The following is a 24,199-nucleotide window of genomic DNA, read 5'->3' as shown; positions in this document are numbered from 1 at the left end:
TGGATGCTTGCGTACTCACTTGTAACTTGCTAACTTGCCGACACTGCTGCATTCAAGCCGGACTTGGCCCGTTACGCAGCACGCCAGACTTGGCACAGTTGTATCTACTGATCTACTGTACTGTTCATTAATATTTCATTTCAAATTAATAATGTTACCTAGACAAAACATTTACTTTCATTTTAATTATATAGATTATAATACATAAATAACATGACTTCACAAATCTATAAACATCTCATTATTATGAAAGCAATTTTAAAGTCCATTAAATAACTAGCTTGACCAAGTTGGCATGAGGAAAATGTATTTACAAAACCATGCATTTACAGCCAGTAAGCAGCAGTTAAACAATAAGTGTAGATAAAATATTTAACACATTTTGCAAAATTACCCATGCATTTACTTGAATGTATGAGGCATTTATATGTGACATGTGGCCAAGTATGGTGACCCATACTAGGAATTAGTGCTCTGCATTTAACCCATCCAAAGTGCACACACACAGCAGTGAACACACATACACACACACACACACCGTGAACACACACCCGGAGCAGTGGGCAGCCATTTTTTGCTGTGGCGCCCGGGGCTTGCTCAAGGGCACCTCAGCCATGGTATTGAAGGTGGGAGAGAGCGCTGTACATTCACTCCCCCACCTACAATCCCTGCCGGTACAAGACTCGAACCCACAACCTTTGGGTTACAAGTCCAACAATCTAACCATTGGGCCATGACTTCCCCCAAGGTCAAGGTTAAAACATTGGTAAATGGCAAAGTTTTTTAATTAAACATTTTGTACTTGGTAAAATAATTGAAATAATTATTACCTAACTGTTAATATGAATAATTTTTAAAGGTAATCAGTGAATACTGTTCTTGGTTGTTGCTCATTGTGGGTCATTGTGCAGCATGTCTTTCCACATCTTAGTCCAGTGAGTACTTTGCTTGGGAGCTTTCATTTCTGCACCTGTAAAGATTGAATAATGCACAAGTATATATTACTAAAGGTCTATCTGAATGCACCAAACTGAATGAAAGTAAATGTATATATATTGTATCAAAGCACATGTTGTTTGAAAGACTATTTACTTATTATTATTTTCCCAGTTAAGTCTAGCACATTAAGTGGCTGTGTCTAGTATGATTGGAATTTAAAGTGTGTATCATCCTAATTAAAGAGATAGTTTACCCAAAAATGAAAATCATTTACTTCCTTTATGTCGTCTACACGTGACAAACCTGTTGGTTTTGATTACCAGCATTCTTGAAAGTATCTTCTTTTGAGTTCTGCAGAAAAACAAAAGTCAGGGGTTTGAAAAAAAAATGAGGGGGAATTGATGTAATAATGTAAATGATGACAGAATTCTGGGTTAACTATACTTTTAAGTAAATTAGTAGAAACACTTTTCACTAGTTATCACTGTGCAGAAAAATAACAGTGAATGCCACAATAAAATGCTTGAAAAATACACATGCAATAGATCCATAGCTTCCTGTTGGTCAGTTTGTCTCCTCAGTTAAGATTCCCCCAATTATTGCAGAAAACATTATATTACATAGTATAATCATGGCCAGTGCAGACATGTACTTGAACTTACTTTCTGCAGTACATTGCCATCATAAGAATCACTGCAACTAGCTTATTTAGTTAAATGAGATTATTTTAAAATAACGTTCTTCTACAGAATTATAATAGTACAAACAGGTCCTCTTCACTCTAACATCTTTGAAGTAATTACATTCAGTTACATTCCTAAAAATAAGAATGTGGAAACTAAAACTACAAACCTTTCTCCTTGTATGTGCTGGACTGTCATCATCCTCCTCTTCTTCATCTGTTTGTTTGCGGATCGGAGTGTTTTTCATCAAAGTTTAGTGCAGCGTCAACATTCTAGACTCGCATAACTGTACTTAGATCAAAAACATCTTGTTGATTTATTAGCATAACGGAAGTTTTCTGGCAAATCAGCAATCTCGCACGCAAATTTAACCTTTTGCAAGTTTCTTTATGAACTTTCTAACTAAAATGTAAACACGCATCTATGCTTACGAGAAATGTTTAATAAAAAGAATCCCATACATCCACATCTCTTGGTAAATAATCCATTGTGATTTGCTGTTATCACAGCCCAGAGCACAGCACAGCAGACTGATGGAATTGCAATTCGGTCCTACAAATGGCGGCCGCACCACTGTGTGACGTCACATGAAACCCATGAATACAAAATATAACTGTGGGTTAGAGAGATACTTACAGTAGGGCTAAACCTAATGTGTACAGCAGTTGTGCTAGGCTTGAAAATGCTACAGTTACAGTGTCACTGGTGGTGGTTCACATGCTGGTGTGTAGTTATGGTCAAGAAGCTGACCAAATCAATACCTTTGCATCTGCCCTCTACCTGCTGCTAAATTTACTAAATGCTGACAGGGAGTATCTGTAACATATCTGTCCCTCACAATCAGGTGATGAGCAACCCCATAAAACCTCTGAGACTCACCCCCACACTGCGCCATCTAATACCTCTCATGAACTCAGAGACACACACACACACACAGACATATATTTCATTCAACCTCCCCCATTCTCAATTTACTCTACAGTCTATAAGCACTTCAGACCAAACATGCTACCAGATTCCTAGGTGGTTTCTATAAAAGCGAATTACAAAGTTATATATGTTAATACGTTGAAAAAGTATCCCAAAATGTAATTGCATTTCTGATACAGTTTAAAAGGGTGGTTGATTGCGATTTCCCTTTTTAAACATTAGTAAGTGTGAAATGTTAAAAAATATCTGCAAAGTTGCGACGCTGAAAGTTGAATGCAAACAGAGATATTGTCTTTTAAAATTATGGCAGTTCAATGCCTACAAAAACGGCTCGTAGGGACTACAACGAGTTACTTCCCGGGTTTGTGACATCACAAACCCAGACAAACCCCGCCCCCGGGAACAGCTATGAGAAGCGTTTATACATGGGCGCGCGTGCAGTTGCCGTACTGTATTAAAGCTTTAATCAGGATAAAACCGTATATTAAAAGATAACAGAAGCAGTAGCAGTTACAAATAACACATTTGTATTTTGTTACAAATAAAAATAAGCATACATAAAAGTATGAGACAACAACAAACAAAAAACATACCATTAAGAGCACATGCTGCTGAGGTGAGGGGCGGGACGCTTAGACGCACGTGCACTAGAGGCGGTTTAGCCAATCACAACACACTGGGCCAGCTGAATGCAGGAAATGATCAGCACATGTATAGGAGAAGGGACTGGCAATGTGGAATAAAGGTAAATTATGTGAAAAATAATGCGTTTTTTTTTTTTTTTTAAACGAAGCATTAACACGTTAGACTGCACCCCATAAACGCAATCAAGCCTAGAAAGAAAAAACAGTCAACCACCCCTTTAAACACAAATTAAACACTGTGGCATTGATTATTTTCAGGGGTGTGTTAAATCAGAAGCTCTCACAAAAGGAAAAGGGCTTTTCATTTCTACATATGGCCGGGGTGTGGCTTTAGATAATGAAGACTCACAGACAGCAGAAGATAACAGCTTTTTTATATGTTCATTATGCTGCTGATGCATTCTTGTCAGACAAATGAGGGATAAGTCAGGTTGGGCGTTCAGCTGTACATAAAATGGTCCATTAGGAATATCTTTTATATTGTCTTGAGAATGCTACTGCTTGATGTGAGGGAAGGCGTTCCTTAGTACAGAGCCATCTTCACCTCATCTGACCTGTTCCTCTGTCTCTTCCTTTCTCTCTCTTCTCCCTCCTAGCAGATTTAGGGGACTCAGCAATTTTTGGCTTGCTAAGACCGCTATGCTCGGCAGTCACAATATATGCTGCTAATTCCCTCCATGTGATTTTTAAGATTCACAAAGCAGGATAAATCCTATCCAAAACCGACAGCATGCCCCATACAATGGCTGTAATACAGACAGTAACACTCTCTCAAATATAGAATGGAATAAAAAAAGGAAGTAAGTCATTAATTCAGAGACAAAGCAACAATCTCACAAATATTGACTGGGAGCCCCTTTTTTATAACACTGCTCACACACAGAAACAAAAACCAGACCATTTTCATGTATAACATCAGAACTTCAGAGATCATAACTGCCTAGTCATCCTTCCATAGACATTGAACGTAGAAATAATCCTGTCTTCCCAAAAGGAAAATAAGCTTCTTCTTAGTAGTCTAAGAGGTATTTTTCAATCAACTTTTCTGTTGATTGTATACAGTAAAAATGTGTTATATGAAAATAATAAAGGGTAAATGTTATTGTATATGATTCTAAGTTATGTTTTACCTGATCACAAATCACAAATTGCTCAGGTAAAACATGACTGTCTTGTTTCGAGTTTAGACCTGAAAATTAATTTAATGGGGTCATATGATGTTGCTAAAAAGAACATTATTTGGTGTATTTGGTGTAATGAAATGTGTTATGCGGTTTAAGGTTAAAAAAGCACATTATTTTCCACATACTGTACATTATTGTTTCTCCTCTATGCCCCGCCTTTCTGAAAAGCGTTGATTTTTACAAAGCTCATCGGTCTGAAAAGCGAGGTGTGCTCTGATTGGCCAGCTATCCAGTGGGTTGTGATTGGCCGAATACCTCAAGTGTGTGACGGAAATATTATGCCCCTTACCATACTGTGATGGCATGTCCCGGCTGGAGCGATGAGACAAAACATTAAAACCCATTATAAACGAGGCATTTGTTGCATCCAGTGGGGACATAATTACGGATTATAATGACTTATACTGTCTTTTTACGCGTTGCGTTGCATCGCACAGTGTAAACTTAATACCATGTCTGCATTTGTGATCGGAGAAATGACAAACAACAAGCGCTACTCTACACTGCTCGCGTTTGAATCATCAGTGGCAAATCCTTAAAATGAAAACGTACTTAAACGTCTGTGAGTCAGAACAGCCGGCATTGTAGTCTACTCTTCCAGGATCAGGAAACAGTCCTCCATAAAATGTGCAGCACACATCTGAATATTTGGGTTGAACTGTTCTGGAACAGTGTTGTAAGTACAATTTAACCACTGATTTCTAGTCGTGTCCTCTTTTGGAAGGCCAAACAAAGTAGTTTCACTTTCACAACGAAACACAGTGTTACACACGGCAGCCTTGAGTGAGCGGCGGAGGGCTAGAGTGAGCGGAGGCCGGCGGGCCTGAGTGAGCGGCGGCGGGCTTGCGGCAACCACATGTGACAACCCCGGGCTGAACTCCGCTTCATCTACGGTGAAAGCCGATCCGGCGATCCAGAGCGTGATGTTGATGTCGTTGATGACGAAGCGGATATCGTCCTCTTTTGGAAGGCCAAACAATGTAGTTTCACTTTCACAAGTAAACACACAGCGTCTTCAGGACATGGCGGCAGCAACAATACTACAGCGAGAATAAAAGTTACGCCTTCTTTCTTTGTGTGAACATTTGGGCGGCGTTATGCAAATCTTCCCACATTGTGACGTAGACATGTGGGGGCGTGTTAGAACGAGCCGTTTTAGGGAAGCGTTGTTGACTCTTAACTTTTATAAAGATTATGTCTTTGGATTTGAGACTTTAGTCTTTGCAACTTTACAGATCTTCTTTATGCACCAAGCGCTTGTAACACTTCAAAGAGAAAGGAAAAATTTTAATTGCATCATATGACCCCTTTAAAAAAATAGGAGAATATAACACTTGATAGCATTTTACTATTGCATCATTTCAGCAGGTAAGTGCACATGACCACCCTTATCACCTGACCCCTATGCTGAGGGGACTGATTCTCCAGGGATGTGCACTGCTTCTCTACAGAGTTTGTTTGTGTCCACACCCTACTCTAAATGTCTACATCAATGATTTTTGAGTGAGCTCTGAAATATATTAACTATATTTACATATTTACCACAAGCTAGAAACAGCACAAAGCTGTTTGCAGGAGGTATTACGATATATCACTTTTAACATAATCGGGCTCTCACAATATTCCAGAAAGCAATAACAGAAATTTTAACACTTACTATTCTCTGTTGAACTCAGCTGAACCTTAAATGATTATAGACTACAACACGGAAACATAGGAAATCTGATCTAGATGTGGTAATGGTGATTCAATCTCTCCATTTTACAATCAATAGTGCTAATAAAAGGAAGAGGCCATATCAGATGACCCGGCAAACTTGTATAAGGAGCAGGCATTTTGAATGGCAACAGGATCAATCAGAATAATACAGACTTTTTTGTTAATAACCAACTACACAGAAACTTAATTTTTACTTACGGTTCACAGTTACAGTTTTAACTTCTAGATAACTGATACAAATCTAGTCATTATGCCCAACAAATTAAGTAGATCTGTTGGTTATCTGACACTTTTTTGCAATATCAGTGATAATGATATTAAATAACATGTCAACAAATTTGGAAAGACCAATAACAGACAAAGCCTTTATGGAAAAAAGGTCAATAGGAGTTATTGCAAGATTTGAAACTCCAGTGGTTAAAATTGAGAATACGTTGTAACTGCATTTTCCTTACCTGAAGTTCACACCAGGCCACCTCCACCCACGTTTCAGTGTCCAGGCCTTTATAGACCGTTTTGAAGGACCCTCTGCCAAGCTCAATATCAAACTTAAGAAAGCGTCCACCTGGAGAGGTGGATACGGCCTTCATTTCGGCCTCTTCCTCGTTCTCATCACTCCCAGCTTTCCCCACACTCTCGGACGTTTCAGATGGTTCAGCATCATGTTTTTCCTCAGCGTCACTTGTCTCTGGCTCTTTGGTGAAGTTCTCTTTTACACCTTCCCCCTGTCCCACCTGACACTCCACGTTAAAGCTCCTCTGGACAGCAATATGAGCACTTTTAACAGGACTGCTGGTGGTGTCGCATTCTGAAATCTCCAATTCTTGATCCTCTGACTCAGAGAACCACAAACTTCTGCGTATAAATCTCTGCCGGACCAGACCTTTGTAATCTGATAGAGGGTATGCAGTTGGATCGCTGGCCCCTCTGTGTGCTGCAGCTGTGGGGTCTGTGTGAGTGGGATGTTCATGGCCATTTTCATAAATTACAGTCTTTTTTGAGGGGACAGAGGGAACTGTAAAGCCTACAGGCTGCTGCTCAGAGTTGGGTCCAGTCCGGTTTTCCATGACCAGTGAATCGCTGGACACTCATCAGTGACATTCACCCGTTTGCATGGTCCTCCTTGAATGAATGCACCTGCAATATGGCAAGTACTTTTCACATTTATTACTTAAACTAACTGAAATCTTTTTGTGTTCCTAGCTGTTTCCTTACCAGTAATTAATTAAATAATGACTACTATCTGTTTCTATTTCACTACTAAGTATTCATTAGAAATTAGTACTTATCCCAGAAGTAATTAGTGTTTAGCACTTGTTCCACATGCTAGTATTTATAACTTCTCTAGATACAAGAAGACTATCCAAATAATACAAATCCATATTTACTAGTGTATATTTATTAGATACTAGTACATATTTACATGGGGAAAATCTCAATTGTTGTAATGTTTCTAATCTCACCAGAAATTCATCATATATAATGACCATGAGGTCCATTAGATACTTTATAGGATATAGTATATAATTTATATTAAAATTCCTACAAGTAAGTTTTGAAATGTCACTAGTAACAACTGGAATACTGAAAATTGGTCACCATTAAGAATAGTTATGGGATAATGACTGGCAGAAAATGAGTAAGTTCTACATAGTAAGTACTAATTAACAATATTACTCACTACGGGAATGAATAAATAAATAATAGAAAGTACTGGATTACTTAATACTAATTTAAAAAGTGCTAGAAACATAGAACAGACACTAGTTCGTATTAAATGGATAAATGTTAAAACGGATTGCCATACCTGCATATTACCAGTCTGTACTGACGCAGTTCGGCATCATTTGAGGACTGCCAGACTCGTCGTTTACATATAATAGCTCATATTAATTATAATCAAATATTTATACAATTATCTGAAAAAAGCAAAACAGAACATATATATAGTTACTAATGTCATTAACTTCTTTTTCGAGGTACGCTCCCTTACATCAAAAATTCATGCCACAAATGTAGCCTACTTTAAAAGCTATAAAATAATTTTAAAAGATTTTCTTTTCAATATGAAACTAATATCAGTATTTAACTCACCATGCTAGGTAGTTGACAGAGGTTGTCACGTTGTTTAATCCGTCACAAAACTATAAAGTGCGCAGCTATCCCTTGAAATAACATTTTAATGAATGGTCTTTCAGACGTCTAATTTGACCAAGCGACCACATAGCAGCTTCGAACCTGAGTAGCCTACCCTTGCTTCTTATGAATGTCAGCGTCTGTAAGGGACATGAAATCCAGAGCCCGCTGATGAGATTATTTGCTCACTGCGGCAATGCTCTCCTCATCTCGGATAATACGGCACCGACACCTCCCTAAAGATTCCTCCCTCGTTATGTTATAGCGTTCATAGTTAGCTTCGGTTCCCGTGCTGATGCGCTGTTATGGACATCCCGCAGCGCCACTGTGTGTCCAATAAAAGCGTCTGTTTTTAGGCGGTACCCTTATCCTGCTCTACACGGGTCGCCATGGACCCCACGGAACGCTGGACCCGCCCAAACCTATGTGACGTGAGTGACCAGAGCTTGGTGAAGGACGGAACGGGGCACTGTCCTGCAGAGACATAACTAGGCCAATTGTCATATTGAACTAATATGACAGTATAACTAAGTTTTAAGTAGTTTACAGCAACTTCGTATAAGGTATCCCTTTACTATTCTCAGTATATAGGCTACCTAGGCCTATGCCCGCCACGTGACTTGGTTAAGACTGCTGAATATTTAATGTGAATGAATGTTGTATGACGATGCTTTTTATCCTCTCATCCCTACCCTCCTCCTCCTCTTGAGTTGTGTTCATTCCCTCTGCAATAACACTTACAGTATTACATTCTTATAGGGGAGGGAGGGTGAGTTTAACATCATGGTTTAACCATAAGTAAGTTAAGTGAAATAATACGTGTTCAGCACCTTCCTGAGGTGATTCATAAAATTGTACAGTAGAATGACAGAATTTGTCAACTCAATGTTTTCTGTTAGTGTAACTAACAACTGCACTCCGTTAGCCGACTGAGTTGACTGTAACAATAGCTTTGCACTTGACATTAAAGGCAAATCTGGGCATATTATATCAAAGTGAGTCACATAAATAAATACTGAAAAATTTTACAACTATTCAAGTCTACCACAGACAAAATTATTTAGTGCTCAGCTCATTTATGGAAAGTGTATGGACACATTTTTACACAGCACAAGGATAATCTTTATCGTTTAGAGATTCTAAAAGACAAGTGTGCAGTAAGGGTCAGAAATCTTACACACTGGTACCTTATATTTATAGAAACTGAACTTCTTCTGTAATACTGCAATTAATTAGATCTGTCATGAGTCTGTACTTTAAGAACTTGACACACTGAACTGTTGTCAGTGCTCTCTACAATTAAATGAGTCTGCTCTGTCCCAGGGTAGTAGGCAATTACCACAAATAGGGTACTGAATAGGACCTGAAACACTTAAAGGGAGAGTTTACCCAAAAATTCTGTCATCATTTACTTATCCTTAAGTTCCAAACCTGCTGAACACAAAATAAGTTATTTTGAAGAATGTGTGTAACCAAACGGTTGATAGCCATTGTATGGAAAACACAGAGAAACTCAATGTTTGGTGCATTCCTATCTAAAACATTCAACTGTTTGGTTACACAGAGTTCTTCAAAATATCTTCTTTTTAACAGAAAGAATGAATGAAGGAATAAACGTTGGGAACAATTTGAGGGTGAGTAAAAGATGACAGAATTTCTATTTTTGGGTGAAATGTCCATTTAAAATAATAATAATAATATAAAAAAGGAAACTGGTAAAAGGAGATTGTATTGTCAGCGTACAATAAACTGATATTAACATTTTTAATAAAAGGGTGCTAATAGTTTAATTAAAGAATATTACAATTCAAATGTATCAGAAGAAAAGATGCATGAGAGAAAATGCATATTTTATATACTCTTTTATATAATAAAATATACCTCTACATAGCCAGTTGTATTTTTATATCACCTAATTACTGTATAACTACTTTATCTGCTAACTTTTGCCTGCAGTCAGAAACATCCAATCAACATTATGATTATTATTATTATACAGTAAATTTGAAGCAATCAATTTAATAAACATGGATCCTCGGTGTGTTTAACTATCACTAGATGGCAGCACAAACACAGATGTCTCTGAACACTGAAAGTTTTAGTTTTTGCATATTTGGCACCGAGTCAAAGATCTAAAGGTCAATGATTTGGACAAAAATGCAGGCCTCTGATTGTAATATGTATATGTTTGTACCTATAGATATAAATGTTTCAAACGTTGGGAGTGATCACGGGCCTATTTAGGCCTCTAATAATAATATCTACACTGATAAGAGCACGAACTTTGGTATTAGACTGTGGATGAACGGGTGCCAGTGTTGAACCTGCACTGCAGCGATTCGAAGTTTAACCGATCATCGGAATTTCGTACAAACTGCTCATAGAGCCGTATAAAAACAGCCCCCCTTTTACATAAATATTGCTTTCGGCCATCCTTAAATGGAATATTATGTACTCTATATTCTGATATAGGCCTATAGCACATATTGCTTAATTTTTCTATTGATAATTGTTTTATTGTAATTTCACGTGGTACATATCTATGGTATTTTGTATAAACAAAACGTTTAGAAACGAGCACATTTACATTAAACACTGCTGAAATATCCCGGCTAAAAACGTTTTGTACGTTTAGTAAAATGCGATTTGTAATCGAATTGTTCAGATAAGTCTTAACCGGTTCGTCTGGATGATTGAAAAGATCCGACTCAAAAGAGCGACTCGGACATCGCCGCGGCAGTGATTGGCAGGCACATGTCCAGCCCCCTGCCCTTTCAATGTCCATGAGATCATAATGCAGCAGAAGAACACTGAAACCCAGCTATTTACGGAGTGTTCGTTATAATCAAAGGAAGGATTATGGCTTCAGAAGCGATGGAATTGAATGGAGATGCTAACAGAAGTGATTCAAGAGAGGTGAGGGATTTTGAACATATCAGTATCATTTAAAACGAGCTCAAACGCATCCGTTAATGGGATGTTTGTGTTCAAATTTAACCCATTATATTGATGTCTATAAAATCCATAAAATCCATTGACTGAACCATACATAATCTTATAACGAAGGTTTTGTTTGGTTATTGTTGTCTGAAAGCGTTTCTTTAGTTTTTTGAAAGAAAAAGGCTGCTCATACTTCATTTTCCGTCCTGTAATGCAATGCACTTGTGTGGACGAGTCTAACTGAAGGGACAGCCTACTGTGGTGTGGCCCGCGGGCTAAATCTTATAATCGCAGACCATGTGAGGATAGAAGCTGATAGAAGCTGCTTTCGACTGGCCGAGAGGTTTGTTTTTGTAACTTACCTTCCGTTACTGTTAACAAACCTCGTGTACAACTTGTAAGTGACAACGAGTCCTTAACATTTCAGCTCCCGCGGCACAAAAGCGGTTCAAAGTTTGGAAACAAGCCTCTTATTCATTACCCCGGTGTTTCGCTCGACTGCGTCCAGACTGACTTACAAAGAGATCAGCGGTCCGTGTAACCCTCAACAATAGGCTGTGAAAGACACGAATAAACTCCGTCAGTTCAGACTACACGCATGAATAACGCACATTTAAAACACTGCTTAACATGCAATGCACAGGAGGGATGGGCGTATCATCCAAAGTATCGATATATCGATACAGTATCGATATATCGATACTTTGGATCGATACGCCCATCCCTAATACTGACGTAAGTATCGATACTCAAACAAAAAAAATCGACACTAAGGTCTGTTTTATTTACCAGTGGTTTTGTTAATTTAACAAAAAAATAATAATAATAATGCGTACAATATGCATTGAATTGGACGAATAACCTTTGTTAGCGAGTAATTGTGTAGGATAGAACTATTTTCCTGCTCATCTGAACACGCAAATGTTGCAAGACAGAACCAATCCATCACAGAGAGCGTTCACTCACTTCTGACACTGCTTTTCCCTAAAGTATCATAAGAAAGCATTAATGCTTTTGGGAACGGCAGCCCTGAACAATGCTTATCAGAAGACAGAAGGACGGAGTTATTTCACAATAAACAAACTGAAATTGTAGCCTACATAGTTTGTGAATTACAGTTATTTGAATTGAACGTTGAAAGCTAATACTGATCATGTTCTATTCTGTAATGTTATCATACACTGCATTTTATGCATGCAACAACCTGTCACTGGCAGTCCCTTATGAAAATGAACCATGGTTTTATTAAAGTGACCATAGTTCAACTGTAGTATTTATAGATTTGAATCATGTGTAAACAAAAAACATATTTGAACCATGTGTAAACAAAAATATAACCTAATAAGTTACAATTAAGGCGTATTGAATGTTAAAATGCGTTTTAAACATAAAGTTAAGTGCTTATCATTACCCATTTTACTCTTAGTAATTTAATACATTTCATCATTTAAAAGTTTAGTTCAGAAGTATCAAATCGGTATCGATAGACAATACTGATTTGAAAAATATCGGTATCGTATCGAAAATAAAATAAGTGGTATCGCCCATCCCTAATGCACAGCGATGCCCACAAACAAACCGCGTTGTAGCACAATTCTACATTAACTAAATAACGTAACATGTAACACAAGTAAACTTATTTCAACAAAAACGTCACTATGAGATGGTTTCAAACTAGATTCCGTCATCATTTCCATTTATAAAAAAAGGGTACTTTTAACAGTATATTTACCATAAAAGCATATATTGGTTTCTTAATTATTAATATTCTTTGTAAATTATAAAGTAATACTCCTTTCCTCAATATAAATTAGCCTATATAATACATGTATTCCATATTTTATATGAATGTAATATATGGAACTTATGCATTTAACCAATTAACTATCTTACAGATCCTTTCCAACCATGAAAATGAACCAAGTTAATTTTCCATTCAAATTTAACAGTAAAACCATAATAGATGGATTCTACTTTGAGCTAGCCAAGTTTTACTGTCTCTCTAGCCAAGGAGGGAACAAAACATGTACAAAGTAAACAAAAACTGACATCACATCATAAATTATGTTCTAGCAATAAAGACCTATCTAAAGCATTTTGTATAGTAGTTCCTATTACTACTAGTAGATCATGTGTAGTTTGTTATTTTAGGGTAAAATATGAATGTATAGGGGAAAGTGTATTTTATGTTTTGACAGGTCACAATTTCTTATTACAAGTTTTTTCAACTCTTGCAATTCCCTTTGCTTATGTTTTTAATTCACTTAAACCTTAAATTTGAATGTGTTTAATGTTTTTCGTACACTTTCATTACTGTTTGCACTGAAGAGAGGTGAGGTGAAGTGGTTAGAAAGACTAGAGGAACATCATACCACCAGTGGATTTTTTTCACTCGACAAACACCCTGAAACACACAAAATCAAACATATAATCATTCCTGTGGGCAGCACCAATGCTTAAGACACTGTGTGTTTAGGCAGACTGAAAGGGCAATGATTTCTATGTGGCTAATTTCTATGCCCAGTGGAAATGACGCCTCCACCTGGCTTTGGTATGATGTAATATTTGAGTAATATTATAGACAATTGCACCATTGATTGTAATTCTAGTGCCACAGGTCTATAAATAGTCTAGTCGCAAAGGGGGAAAAAATAAACAAAATTCACATGTATCAGCAAAGTTAACAGTTAAACACTATAGTTGTACCGTAGCTCTAGGTTTGTTGAGTGCATTAGTTACATATCACTTGGCCACATTGTTTATGAACAAGTAACTGCAGCTGTGCTCTGCAAGATATTTCATCGTGGCATAGTGAAGTGGTTCAACAGACAAGAGTGATGCAAGTCTGAAAAACAAGATAAACACATGGACTTTTTCTGCTTTTACCACTTCAGCTGTGGATTCATTTTAAGTAGTTATACAGTAGAATGCATACAGTATATGTCATATGTATAGCCCATGCAAGTCATTACAAACTGCCAGGGTTGCAATGTCTTTATTTTTAAATGCTTGATTTATGTGTATGAAATACTTCGGGTAAGTGTAGCCGGGAGAACTTTTAAGGCATTTCTGGTTTGAAAGAAAGCTTGGGAATCTTTTGTTTTTTAACAACGAATGAGCTGCATGGATCCATAGCAGGACAGAGAAAGAGGAAGAGAACCCAGGCGGTTACTTTTAGGTAACTGGTTCAGTTTTCTACAGGAAGGGTGTTGTATAAGTGTCAGCATCTGAGTGTTATTGGGGTTCATGGAAAGAGGGAGTTTTTCTACTTTCTTTGCCACTCCCAGCATAGGCACAAGGGTTCTTGTGTTGGGCAGCTGGACTGAACCGTACCCAAAGTCAACCCCTGTCCAGCAATCCACTGAAGAGCCTGGAGAATGTGTGGGTATATATGCAGTGCAGTCAGTCTCAACCAAAAATGAGTAATTTTCTGCCATTTCATAAATTTAGTCGGGGGGGAATTCATAGTCGGGGGTGAATTTTTGTTTAAACTGAAGATTGAAGTCTGCTACCTGGCTGGTGAGAATAAAATAAAACAAAGTAGATGTAATAATGTGACACCAGAAGGACATCAGAGCCAGCTCACACCTGCAGCCTGACCTCTCCTCTGCCATAATAGAGAAGAATCATGCTTTTGTGTTCACAGAGCCGTATTAGCAAGAGGCATACAGAGCTCTTCCTCTCACTGTTCTCAGAAAGGTAAATCTCATGGATCGCATGACCAGCTCTTTATTATCGCGTTTAAAAAGAAAGAGGGATTTCTTGAGTTAACAAATCTTCACGCTAAGCCAAAAAGTACAATGCGAGTTTGACGACTCGTGTACTAAACACTTAAAATGTATTACTCCAGCAACAATAAGAACAAACTTTTGAACTTCTAATACATCTGAGAATGTAGAACTCTGTTTGAACGCTTTGAGTGCCAAACATTCCGTCTCTGATTATGATTATTATTAATAATGCTTTGTACTAACTAATGTTTCAAAGTGCATTTGTTTCCAGAATGTCACAGAGAGGAAGTCAGAATTTCTGACTTTCCAAAAGCTGATTTAACAGCATAAGAATTCTTAAGCTTGTATTTTAAGGAAGTAATCAGTTACAAATTGAACATTCTACTGAAATCCCAGATAGCACTGATTGCACACAATGTTGAGTTTTCAACCAAACCATCATCTTGGCTGAGGCTGACATTTCAGTATTTAAAGTATGTTGGTTCAACATTGAACTTTTGATGTAAGCTGACAGTACACATGGCTGGAGACAGGAATATTGAACTAATATTGATTTGTTGTTGATGACCACGACATCATAAAAGTATATCTTTGCAGAATTCTGTTGAGTGTTAATCAGTCAGTGGAGCATTTTCAAACCATGATGGGCATTGTTCAACTGCTTTACCTGATTTGTTTTAATCCACTGGTGGCTTGGTTTAACAGTGGGTCTTCCAGTAAAGCAGTTGAAAAACCCCTATTGTAGCTTGAAAATTATTAAGAAACACCCATTTTGGTCCTTCATGTGCACTTCTCAAATAACAATTTTTACACCGGGACTGGTGCCAGAGCCCTAATGGGAACCGGGTTGCACTTTTTTTTTTTTTTTTTAAATGCTGCCAGAGTTCAGGTAAATTAATAACACTAACACAACAGTTAAGTATGTCAGTTTAGAAATGGTCAGCAGAAGAGATCAACGCTCTCCTTCCACAAGAGATAACAAGCGATTGCAGTCACATGTTGGTGACTAATGGCGCTTTTCCACTGCACGGTACGGCTCGGTATGGTTCACTTTTGGGGGGTTTTCCACTGGGTACAGTACCTGGTACCTGGTACTTTTTTTAGTACCACCTCGGTTGGGGTTCCAAGCGTACTGTACCGTTACCAAAACGTGACGTGTAAACTCTGCTGATCACTGATTGGCCGGAGAGAATCGTCACTACCTGCGTCACTGAACTTGCGACACAAACACAAAAGAAGCACTAGATTTAAATCAGCACAGACAGCGAAGGATCGAACGCAACTGTTTTGAATGAGCGCACCTTTTTTAACAACCAAAAAGTGGCTGTTCCCCCTGTTGAGGAAGTACAGACATTCCTCTCATTGATAGCAGAGGAGCGGATCCAGCGAGAGCTTGATGGGGCGACGAGGAATGAAAAAGTTTTTTAGCAGTCGCGGCAGTAGAGGCGGCGCAACTATAACGACATGTGAATAATCCCGCCCACTCTAAAGCGGTACTGAACTGCAGTGGAAAGCCAAGCGGAGCCTTCCCGTCCCGTACTGAGCCGTACCGAGCCGAGTCGTACCACGCAGTGGAAAAGCGCCAACAGAGGGTTCTGCTCCTTGCCAGTGGAAACACGAGCCAGTTCTGAATGAGTGCCACTCAGCACCAGTCGAAAAGTGGTCTCAGAAAAATCCTGAGACCAGGATCTAGTTCTGAACCGGCCCCGAAACCTTGCTGGTCTCAAACAAGGGAACCTATCATAGGTAGGTATCATATCGTAGGACGAAGCATCCACTATAGATCACCATTTGAAAGGTGCAATTTTTAAAAGCAGTTCGAGGTTCAGGTAAATTAACAACATTAACAATTAAGTATTTCAGTTCAGCAGTGGTCAGCAGAAGAGACCAAGAAATAACAAGTGTTTCCAGTCACAAGTTAAACAATGTTGCATCTACATCTATTATTTGTCTATTCCTTTCAAGTTAATACTCTAATGAGAGTTAGCTGACATGTAGGTGCAATGTTAGAGAATGACTAAAGTGGACCATCAAAATTAAGTGTAGGAATTTACTTTCCTACAACATTAAGCAGATTTCTTGAAGTGCAAGTGACAACCCTGAGCAAGAATGTCAGTTTATACACAGCCCATGTCTTACATATATACTAAATGCTTGCATAGCATCTTGCGTTCTTTTCTTTCCCTTAGCACAGGGGTCTCCAAACTCGGTTCTGAGGGCTGGTGTCCTGCAGAGTTTAGCTGTTAAACTCTGCAGGACATCGGCCCTCCAGTACCGAGTTTGGACACCCTTGCTTTAGTAGAAGTAAAGGCAGGTGAGGATGGACAATTACAGAAATGAGAAGCACCCACCTAATAATGGTGACGCTAATTATATGTTGAGATGTAGTCAACAGCATGATCACCTGACCGGGGACTTGATGCTATCCTGTGCTACTGTATATGTCCTGCTCTCCAGTTACTGCTTTATCAGGTAATCATTCATTTTCCTCAATTAGTATTACAATCCATCGATTTGACACTTTTCTCCAATGCAATGTACTTGTTCTCAAAACAATTAGCACAGCCATCCAAACACAAAATTATCTTAACCAAACAGTTCAACTTTACTGCAAAATGAAGCACTGCAATTATTTCTAGTAATGCATTTATTAAAAGTAAATATTAACATCAAATAGGTGGGTTCTCTATTGATTATAAAACATGCACATTCAGCTGTAGATGCACAAATATGCTAATGAAAATACATGTTTATTTCAATTCTTATTGATTTATTTCATTTTTACTATATTTTATTATTATTATTATTTGCATATTTGTTCTTGCTCTTTGTATACTTTCCCTTTTATTATTACTCTAAAGCAATTGTGATAAATGTGTAAACGATTAGGAAAACTGCATTTCCTGTGTTGAGTGCATAATTAACAGAGCAGTTATCAGTTTAGGGCCAATTGAAAATATACTATGTTAATTTGATCGAATGACATTACAGAGCTTTGTTTATTGTGTTTGGACAAATGGTTCATAAATGTTTGTGATTTGTGTAAAGCCTTTTTTCAGCTATTTAAAGTATTGGTTGGTTGTATTAACTCAGGGCTGTCCAAACTCGGTCCTGGAGGGCCGGTGTCCTGCAGAGTTTAGCTCCAACTCTAATCAAACACACCTGAACCAGCTAATCAAGCTCTTACTGGGCATAGAAACTTCCAGTCAGGTGTGTTGAGGCAAGTTGGAACTAAACTCTGCAGGACACCGGCCCTCCAGGACCGAGTTTGGACAGTCCTGAATTAACTATTGTGAAAACAGAGAGTTTTGTGCACATTGTTTTGAGAAAATTATTTGCATGATTTGTAATTTGTATGAAGTGAATGAAAATATTCAATCTGTTTAGGAAAAGATAGTATTCAGATCACTGTGTTAACTGTTTTGAGAACAGTGACCTGAGTTTGGAAAAATGTGTCAAATTGATTGAGAAAAACTGTAAATGTGATGAATGTAACTGATCTCCATTCAGTTTAGCCTGTTTCCACTTAAACACAATCACAAAAAAACTACTTGTTTATGAGAAAGTGGCGGTAGAGGCCATTTTGTGACATTTAAGGAGATTAAAGTCTAAATAAGGTGAATCCACTGTACAGCTTATTATATTATTTACAGACTAATGTTCCCATCCCATACTTTTTCCTGTGAGTAATGGCCATAACTCAGAGGTGGCCAGCTTCATGCTGAGTTTCGAGTTCACGGATCCAACACACCTGCCTGGAAGTTTCCAGTGATCATAAAAACATTCATTAGCTGTTAATAAACTCGGCTGAAGAAATTGGACATCCCTGCCATTGTGCTTTTATTTATACATTTTTATCGTAGAAACTATTGATATTAAAGTGTGAATAGGTTTGAGCTAATAGATTAAATATAATTTAATGATGCTACAATCATAGTTGGAATGTTTTTGTGTTAACTAAAAAATTAATCATATTGTGTTTAACATATTAACATTCCTGAATGTGACTGTGTATGACAAATTAATTGACTTGCTCTTAAGCGGCATTATGCTTTCTTTTTCAGATTCAGGAGAACCCAAAGGAAGAAAGGCAGCAGTCTGATGTAAGCCAGCTTCTAAAACTTGAACCACTGGACCACCTTTAGTCTGTCATCAGACTCCTGAAACTAACCATTTTAAAGGTTAAATTGTTTTTGTCCCACTTTTATTTTTAAAAGACTGATATGTTGTATCTTTTTGTCATTGATTGTGTTAAACTGTTAAAATAAAAAATAAAGTGACTTAACTGCTGGAAAGGTGTCATTTTCCTTTTAAAAGGGTTTCCCCAAACTATGAAGCGGTCAGGAATGGGTTAATTGTTCCATTGAAGTGTAGTTGAAATATGAATGTTTCAACATTAACTAAGGGTGAATAAGCGATGAACCATCATCACTTCATAATGTTGATTCAGTGACATTAGTGTTGTTTTCTTTTTCTTTTTTTGAAAATGTAACATGTTTCAACATGAACTAAGGGTGAATAAGTGATGAACCACCATCACTTCATAATGTTGATTCAGTGACATAATCGTTGTTTCTTTGATAATTCGACATTAACTGAGGATGCATAAGTGATGTTGAACCATCATCACTTCATAATGTTGATTGAGTGACATTACCTTTGTTGTTGAAATATCCCTATTGTTTCTACATTAATTACGGGAGCAAAAGTGATGTTTAACAATGTCACTTCATAACAGTGATTCAATGATATTATCATTGATGTTTTGTTAAAAACTTGCCATTGTTTCAACATTAATTACGGGTGCAAAAGTGATGTTGAACCAACCCCACTTTGTATCATTAATTCAATGCAGTTAGATTTGAGGCATCAACATTGGTTTAACAATGTTTCTAAGGTTGCTTGCTTTCTGGGATGAAAGCTTTAAGGAATTTAATTTGACATTTGAGAGGTTTCTGTTGTGCAGAGGTTTCTATAACCCTGTAGCAATGACTTCTGTTTTAAACAGAAGGAAGGAAATTATGTCAGGGTCAACTAACCACTCACCCCTTCCCTTCACATGCTACAAACATACAAAAAAAAACACAAGTGACTTTCATTTCCTTCTAAAGCTGAGAAATATGACCATAGATGACCCATGACTCAAATTTCAGAAGAAAATATTGCAGGTCAGAAAAAAACCAGTGTGCGTCAAATTCTATGCTAATTGTAAGCCTCACTTGAAAGCATATTGTGATTTACCCAAGTAATTTGTTATACTGTATCAACAACCTGGTCCTCAAATCTGGTCAGAGCATTAACCCCAAACTATACCTCTTAAATAAGAGACTTAAGCAACATTATTTGATAATACTGTTTGATAACCCAAACCCTAAAATCTGGTTGATAGCAAAGTTGTCCTAACAAGGACCCAGAAACCGATTTCCTCCATCTTTCTCTGTAAACAATAACATTGTATGATGCCCATGTACTCATTACCTTGTCTCATTCCCATGGATGTAGTAAGTAACATCACGTGTGTGTGTTTAGCGTCCTCGGCAGAGCCACTGGTCAAGGAACACCCCAATTAACATGAACCACTATGCCAATAAGAAGAGTGCAGCAGAGAGCATGCTGGATATCGCGCTGCTGATGGCCAACGCCTCCCAGCTGAAGACCATCCTGGAGCTGGGACCCACGTTCTCCTTCTACATTCCTCTCATCAGCCTCATCAGCATCTCCCTCATCCTACAGATCATCGTGGGGGTCTTGCTTATCTTCATAGGTGAGAGAAACCAACCAAACTGAGTTTTAAGTTTACATGTGTCAAAATATAGACAATAGTGATTTTATACATGATTAGATTTGCTTCTGTAAAACAAAACATACTGTGATTAGCAGTATCACACCCTATTTCATATAGTACTTCATATTGCATAAAATGAAGACATTGAAGTATGAACATCATATCACATGCAGTGGCCCAAAAAGTTTATATCACCTTTTATAATATAAATACCCTTTAAAAAAAACATGAGAAACTATTTAAATTAAACCTTTCAAACTGGTAGTGTAGTATGCAAAGCAGTATTTAAATATTAAAAGAGTAGTTCAACGAAAAGTGAAAATTCTCTTTATTCTGGATTTTTTTTTTCTCATTTTGTCTCTCATAATTGAGGTATACCTATGATGAAAATTACAGGCCTCTCTCATCTTTTTAAGTGTGAGAACTTGCACAATTGGTGGCTGACTAAATACTTTTTTGCCCCACTGTATTTCCAAACCTATGTATGACTCTGTATTACGTTCTGAAGAATGTTCATGCTGGTCTTCAAAAAACAAACATTAAACTAGTCAGTACAATTTAAGCACTTTAATCCTAGTCTTTTGAGGTCATTTGCTTGAGGAACAGATTGAAATACAAGTCATCACTTTTACCAAAATCTTGCCTTGAAGATCCTGTTTGACAGCAGTGGTCACCATTCAGTTTTACTATATAGAAAAAAGCAGCATGGATGTTTTGCTGTAATAAAAATTCCATTTGTGTTGTGTTCTAAAAAAGAACAGTCTTCCTTACTGGGTTCTGAAAGACATGAGGGTGAGTAAACAATGACAGGAATGTAACTTTTGGGTGAATTCTTTTAACATTTGGCAATTCAATCCAGTAATAACTGTCTAGAAGGAGAACTGATAAATGCGCTATGCATACCAAAACAGTACTTTAAGTACAGAAATTGTAGAGAGGTTGATCCTATACACAAATATTTGTATGTAATAAATATAGTTTCAACATGAATATATCAGGTGGTGAAAGTCAATCCTGCAGCACTTTGGTGTTTCCCATCAGACATTTTTAAAGATGTAAAACAGCTTTTATTTTTATTTTTTTGTCCACATAGTGGGAGTAAGAGCAGATTAATTATCATATGAATCATATCAAGAGATTCAGTCCCAATTTGAGAAATATTAATATTCTCTGCTCAACTTCAAAAAGCCCCCAACGTCACATGTCTAGCAATCATTCCTATTTCCTCAAACACAACTCTTGTCTTTACACCAGAATCCGCTGTGAACACAATCAGGCTCTAATTAATGGAAAATGAGCTTCATCTTTGGTATCGAAAGTTTTAGTCATGCAAGTTCTTTTGAACATGAGCTGTGAGTAAGTGTGTGGTGCTAGAGGTTTTGACACTTGCTCTATAGAATGATGAACACCATATAGTTATAATCGTTTTGTCCGATTTTAGCCTTTCATTTTAATTTAAGAAGCTGTTAAATATCCTTTTCTTAAATGTTCTGAATTACATAATGAGCTGCTGTTATTACTCTTGTTCTACAGTGAAGTGGAATCTGAATGACACAAGTAAACACTACATACTGAATCTTCTGGAGAACATCGTCACAGCTCTCGTCTTTGTCATCGTAGTAGTAAATGTTTTCATCACAGCATTTGGCGTCCAAAGACCAGAGGACACAAAATCATGACTGGCAACATGAGTTTAGGATTTCATACAATTACACATTTTTGGACATTTACTATCAAACATCAAGCAAGTTGTCATGACATATTCAAATGTGCCTCGATGTAAATATGCCTTATGTTTTGCAGAAACTTTTTTTAGTCCCAAAATGAGCTAATAACAGCTTAAGCAGGGCTGTACGTTAACTTTTTTTCACATAGCACTGGTGCTACAGAGGTTGAAAGTTTTGTAGCACTGGCCAAAAAGTTGTAGCACAAGTATAAAACGTCTGAAAACAAACACAAGTAATGGAGTTCATCACTTAAACACGCATTGATGTTCCATACAGAGCACAAAAAATACAAACCATCACAAAAATAGTTTTAGACAAAGTTTTCTTAATTTGCTAAAAATGGAAGAGTGCAGAAACATAACACCTCTTACACCTTAACAAAATATAAAATAAAAAACAATGGCAGACATTTAGGCAAAGTTAGCAAAGATAAAATTGTTATTAGAAAATAAGAACATTTTTCAGGTACAGTATTTATCAGTATTTACAACATTTTATTTTTCAGGTACAGTATTTAGCAGTAGCATTCAAGAAATTGAATGAACAAATATTAAAATAAAACACTGTATACATCAATTATACTTTTTTTTTTAAAGCAACAAGAGCAGTGAGTGATTTTTTTTCTGTTTTGTTGTTTTATAACATTAAAAGATCATGTCTTTCAATAGTGTTTCATTTTTATACCACCATTTACTCAAGTTGTTTTAAACCTGAATTAATTTATTTTGTCTGTTGAACATAAAAGTTATTTTTGAAGAATGTGGGTAACCAAGCAGTTGCTGGTCCACAGTAACTTCCATGGTATTTTTTTCCTACTGTAAAAGTCAGTGTGGACCAGCAACTGTTTGGTTACTCACATTCTTCAAAATGTCTTCTTGTGTTCAGCACAAGAAATAAATTAATACAGGTTTGGGACAAAACTATATATGTCGCACTGTACAGCCCTGCCTTAAGTAATATAAAGTTAATTTAAAAAACGCAACTACATGTAATTATTTTATGGGTAATCGTTTAATTATATAATTCACGTTGTTAAAATGCATCAATTGTGAAATTGGATTGGATAGCCTATTTTAATCGGATCATTACCGAGATTGAAAATAATCAAGACAGAAACTAGTCAGACAATACCTTTCAAGCCCGAAATGGAGAGTAGCACCTCACCTCACATGGGACCTTCATACTGCCTACCTGATCACTGTATCAGCTGTCTATATGGGGAAAATGGACTCATTTTACGTGTGGTTCAACACAATGCAACTCTCTTGCACGCAGCACGTTTGTATTTGTTTTTACTTACAGGTCTAATTTACTGCATGAATGATAAATTGCTTACAACGTCAAAGAAGTCTATTTTAATTGCAGTGAAGAGTGTTTAAATCGGCACTTTAGCAAAACTGATATTTTTCTTACAGAACTCTGGAAGTGAAGATTAAGTATCATAAATACAGCACATGTTTTTTCTTTTATTAACCCCAAAACGTCAGAAATTGATTTTGAGAATTTGTATAAGAGCGCAATCTACTGACTAGGCAAGCATATTGCCTTTTTCCTTGAAATATTTGTATTTTAAATTGTAATGTTGTTTAGTGTTTTGATGTTTGTTGTGATTATTTACTATCCATATGTTTATGCGTTTCTTGGACTTTTTGTACATTTTATATAGATATTGTTTGTATACAGTGTTTCTGCAGACTTGAACAAGTTACATTTAAGACTTTTTCAGACCTTTTTAATACCACCTTATATGAAATTTAAGACCTAAACCTGTAACAGAAAAA

At 37.0% G+C, this 24,199-nt stretch overlaps 2 protein-coding genes across 4 annotated transcripts in view; one reads left to right on the top strand and one right to left on the bottom strand.

Annotated features, from left to right (window-relative positions):
* The window catches only part of LOC107578868 (serine/threonine-protein kinase WNK2-like), a 28,183-nt gene extending 19,910 nt beyond the window's left edge, over positions 1-8,273 (bottom strand). Inside the window, exons 1-2 of the mRNA XM_016264806.1 lie at positions 8,194-8,273; positions 6,555-7,236 (exon numbers count right to left, since the gene is read on the bottom strand). Coding sequence (XP_016120292.1) covers positions 6,555-7,166 — 612 coding nt within the window. The 5' untranslated portion in view covers positions 7,167-7,236; positions 8,194-8,273. The remainder of the gene's footprint in view (positions 1-6,554; positions 7,237-8,193) is intronic.
* A 343-nt stretch (positions 8,274-8,616) lies between these two features.
* On the top strand, positions 8,617-22,600 carry LOC107579083 (ninjurin-1-like). 3 transcript variants are annotated; one of them, XM_016264987.1, is made up of 4 exons: positions 10,993-11,151; positions 18,971-19,009; positions 20,436-20,670; positions 22,225-22,600. In XM_016264987.1, the coding sequence occupies exons 1-4, from the start codon at positions 11,095-11,097 to the stop codon at positions 22,368-22,370; spliced, it is 477 nt and encodes a 158-aa protein (XP_016120473.1). In that variant the 5' UTR covers positions 10,993-11,094; the 3' UTR covers positions 22,371-22,600. The 3 variants fall into 3 exon arrangements, with proteins under 3 accessions (XP_016120595.1, XP_016120473.1, XP_016120536.1); XM_016265109.1 differs by lacking the exons at positions 10,993-11,151; positions 18,971-19,009 and adding an exon at positions 8,617-8,666; XM_016265050.1 differs by lacking the exon at positions 18,971-19,009.
* Positions 22,601-24,199: the final 1,599 nt, after the last annotated feature.

This window comes from Sinocyclocheilus grahami, unplaced genomic scaffold (genome assembly GCF_001515645.1).
Source record: "Sinocyclocheilus grahami isolate Dianchi unplaced genomic scaffold, SAMN03320097.WGS_v1.1 scaffold3.1, whole genome shotgun sequence".
NCBI lineage: Eukaryota > Metazoa > Chordata > Actinopteri > Cypriniformes > Cyprinidae > Sinocyclocheilus > Sinocyclocheilus grahami.
This window is presented reverse-complemented; position numbering and strand designations above follow the sequence as displayed.